The sequence below is a fragment of the Nannospalax galili genome, unplaced genomic scaffold (assembly GCF_000622305.1).
Source record: "Nannospalax galili isolate Female #2095 unplaced genomic scaffold, S.galili_v1.0 scaffold4695, whole genome shotgun sequence".
Classification (NCBI taxonomy): domain Eukaryota; kingdom Metazoa; phylum Chordata; class Mammalia; order Rodentia; family Spalacidae; genus Nannospalax; species Nannospalax galili.
In genome coordinates this window covers 13,416-16,597 of record NW_008336085.1, presented here as the reverse complement: position 1 = coordinate 16,597, position 3,182 = coordinate 13,416, and the positions used below count along the sequence as shown (strand labels likewise).

Below are 3,182 nucleotides of genomic sequence, written 5' to 3'. Positions count from 1 at the left end.
TGTACAAGAAGAGTTCAGTAATATTAGGGGTTCCTCAGGGTAGAATAAAAGATCTTGTCTTTACTATAACCCACTTTAATACCTTTAGTCACTGAGGTCTGTCACTCATACACTTAGATGCCATATTGATGACTGAGCTTTTACTTGGGAGCACTGCCAGCCACCAGACCTCAGGGGGCAAATTCTGGTTCCTAGTTTTGATGGAAAGGAACAGAATATACATTTCCCTAACATTCTTCAGTGAATAAGGCAGTAAATGTTTCTGTTTTTTTTTTTTTAAATTATAGGTTTTATCTCTGGGAGCACATTTTTGAAGACACACTCGATCCCACTGATGTGACTGCTCAGTGGAGAGAAGGACAGTCAATTGTAGGAAGAACACATTACAGGTATTAGTTGTACAACATTAACCTTGTCATGTTACTGTATGATATGATATAAGTACTAGAGGCAAATAAATTGTTTAAAGTTTCCATTTCAACTTAGGAAGAATGCAGAAATAAGTTGTGTGACTGTGTATTCATAGTTAGAGTTTCATTGAACATTTTCCTATGAAGCTGGCTGTTACAAGCGAATACTGCAGTTACGGTATTAGGACAATGATAGTGTAGGATTTTAGCAGTTAACTCCCAGCAAGAAAGCCTAAGCGCCATTAGCCCTTCTGAAATTTTTATGCAAGATTTTATATTATTAAAAATGCTGTTTCCTCTTAGAGAATTGTGTATCGAGCATTGTAACAGGTTTTAAAGCATCTTATTAAGCTTATGGAAAGTAGTACATTATTTACTTAACCAAAATTAGCAAACTTTAGTAGAATTCCAAGTTCTGAGCTGAATCAGATTCTGTGGGTACTAACTTAAGTGAATTTCAAATCTATATTGTTTGCACAATCATTCAGGATTTAAATGATTTCTCTAGGCTCTCTGTATTGAAGTATTTACTCCAAGAAAATTTTCAGCTGAGGCAAGCTGTAGAATAAAAAAAATATTGAAAAACATAAAATTTATCTTTTCTGACTAAACCTTAGAATGTCTTCCATCTTAATCTGTTTTAGATTTACTTGATTTTTTAATGAATTTAAAATAGTACTTCCATTTTACAAGTTGATTTTTATTAAAGCTAGTTTTCTTTTTAAGATAGACTTATAATTTGTAAATAAGTGGTTATGATGATTTTCAAAATTCAGAAAAGAATAAGCTTCAATTACTCATAATTGGTTATTTAAAATTCTACTTTGCCTATAGCTCCATAAAGGAAGATTCCGTATTTAGCATTTTTAAGATGTTTTATTTATTATGTTTTATTTTCTGTGTATGAATGTTATGCCTGCATGTAGGTAAGTGCACCCGTGTCATGCAAAGCCCACTGAGGACAGCAGAGGCTATTGGGTCCCCTGGAACTGGAGATATGGGCAGTTGTTAGCTGTCATGTGGGTACTGGGATTTGAACCCGGGTCTTCTGTAAGAACAGTGTTCTTAACCACTGAACCATCTCTCCAGCCCCTGTATTTAGCATTTTTTATGTCTTCTTCCAGCCTTTTCTCTGAATTATTTTAAAATTACAATGTAGGGGGGCTGGAGAGATGGCTCAGCAGTTAAGAGCACTGGCTGCTCTTGCAGAGGGCCCAGGTTCATTTCCCACATATTTGATTCTCATAAACTAGTTGATTTTTTTTACATCCCCAAACTTATTCAGAAGAACTTGCTATTATAGAAATTTCATTTCTGGAACTGGAGAAATGGCTCAGTGTTTAAGAGCACTGGCTGCTCTTGCAGAGGACATGGCTTTGATTCCCAACCCTCACATGGCAGCTAACAACCATCTTTAACTCCAGTTACAGGGGAATATATCTTCTGACCTCCACGGATATTGCACTTGCAAACGTGCACTTAAACAAATGCACTTAAACATACACATAAGCCAGGCATGGTGGGGCATGCCTTTAGTCCCAGCACTCAGGAGGCAGAATCAGGCAGATCTCTATGAGTTCAAGCCCAGCCTGGTCTCTGTAATGAGTTCTAGGCCACCTGGAGGTACAGGGTGACCCTGTCTCAGAAAAGACTGAATAATAATAATAATTCTAAAAGGCTTTAAAAAGAAATTTCATTTATAGGCCGGGTGCGGTGGTGCACGCCTTTAATCCCAGCACTTGGGAGGCAGAGGCAGGCAGATATTTGTGAGTTCAAGGCCAGCCTGGTCTACATAGTGAGTTCCAGGACAGCTGGGACTACAGGAACACCCTGACTCAGAAAGACAAGAAAAAATAATAATAAGGTATTTCATTTCTAGAGCGAATATGAATTAATCTCATTATGGATTTTATATAAAACAATTGCAGTCTGATACCAAATGCTCTTGTTCTGTCTTGTTTATCTTTTGTTGGGTTGTTGTTTTCTACAGCTTCATCACTGGTCCATCTGTAGTTCCAGGATACTTCTCCATTGACGTGAATAATGTGGTTCTTGTTTTAAATGGAAGAGAAAAAGAAAAGATTGTCCCTGCCACCTAGTGGTTACTTTGTGCACAGAATTTAGTGGAAATTCAAAAACTGCAGCATCTTGCCGTTGTTTTGCTCAGAAATGAACATTGTGATAATGACTAGATAATGCGATTCCTCAGTAGAAATGGAGGCTTTGTGGACCTGCTTTTCATAACATACGACAGGCCCTGGATTAATGATGTGGATGTTTTTCAGTGGGCTTTAGTTGTAGCAACGTAAGTACAAAATAAGATTAAACATTCCTAGAGTCTGAGATCTCAGTTCAGAACGGGGAAGATGATGTTTTACATTTAAATAGTTTACAGATGAGGCCAGGGGCCTTCTTCCTACTGGCATAGAATGTGGTCTCATGCTTCAGTGACCGTAATGATGTTTTTAGAGTATTTAACCCTTTCCAAAAAGAACTGATGACTACTGTTTTCTTTAAAATTTATATAGGATAGATTTTAAGATTAGTGCCCTAAAGAGATGTTTAGCAGAGAATGAATGAAAATAGAGCATATATAATTTTGAGGAAAAGCAAATACTGTTGCAGCAATATTATTATGTAAAGAATATATCGTACTCTTGATTTGTGATTTGCAGATTTTTTAAATTATTTATTTAATAACCACACAATCAGAAGAAGCATTTCATTACAACAGCATTGACATATTCAATACAATTTCCAGAGCTAAGATGC

At 36.5% G+C, this 3,182-nt stretch overlaps 1 protein-coding gene across 1 annotated transcript in view; it reads left to right on the top strand.

The window, feature by feature from the left end:
• Positions 1–287: 287 nt before the first annotated feature.
• The window catches only part of LOC103732350 (ribitol-5-phosphate xylosyltransferase 1), a gene marked incomplete at its 5' end in the record, with an annotated part of 4,784 nt that continues 1,889 nt past the window's right edge, over positions 288–3,182 (top strand). Inside the window, 2 exon segments of the mRNA XM_029562417.1 lie at positions 288–389; positions 2,401–2,715. Coding sequence (XP_029418277.1) covers positions 288–389; positions 2,401–2,715 — 417 coding nt within the window.